General features: G+C 49.6%; 1 protein-coding gene across 1 annotated transcript in view; it reads right to left on the bottom strand.

Moving 5' to 3' along the window:
- Window positions 1–571, bottom strand: part of LOC119592006 — a 33,491-nt gene that overhangs the window by 17,499 nt on the left and 15,421 nt on the right. Inside the window, exon 7 of the mRNA XM_037940780.1 lies at window positions 111–272. Coding sequence (XP_037796708.1) covers window positions 111–272 — 162 coding nt within the window. The remainder of the gene's footprint in view (window positions 1–110; window positions 273–571) is intronic.

The raw sequence follows: 571 nt of genomic DNA, 5'->3' as shown, positions 1-571 counted from the left end.
ATCATCTGCCCGTAAAAGCATTTATCTAAACACGAAACCTCCTCAAAGCCTCTCGAGCATGAACTAAACCCTCGACCCACGGCAAGGCTGGGTCCCGCCCGCACGCCCACCTCATATCGCGTGGGCTTGAACTTGATCCTGGGACTCGTCCTGACCACGATGAAAGTGTGCAGGAAGTGGGACTTGATGCAGGCAGGCGAGAAGGGCGTGTTGTCTGCCTCCAGGAACACGACGCAGACGATGTCGTTTCCGATGTGGCGCTTCCGTTGGAGCTGCGAGGGGGGGTCAAGATTTTTTTTTATTCATCTGTTAACTTATTCATTAACTTTTTTGTCCTATTTGCTTGAATGCGATTGTTAATATCAATAATTGTCATGATACTATTCACTTATTTACCATCTTTGAAGGCTGCACATTGTGACAAAAACTAATGTTGATATTTTCGAGCGACGCCTGAAAGGGCAGCGTGAGCCCTGGCGTCACTGTGTCAAGGGGCGCTGAGAGGCAGCCGCTCGGAGGAGACTTGGAATTCAAGGAGATTTCGGTCTTTACAGACCACGCGTCATGTGTC

Source organism: Penaeus monodon, chromosome 29, assembly GCF_015228065.2.
Source record: "Penaeus monodon isolate SGIC_2016 chromosome 29, NSTDA_Pmon_1, whole genome shotgun sequence".
NCBI classification, from domain to species: Eukaryota; Metazoa; Arthropoda; class Malacostraca; order Decapoda; family Penaeidae; genus Penaeus; species Penaeus monodon.
This window is presented reverse-complemented; position numbering and strand designations above follow the sequence as displayed.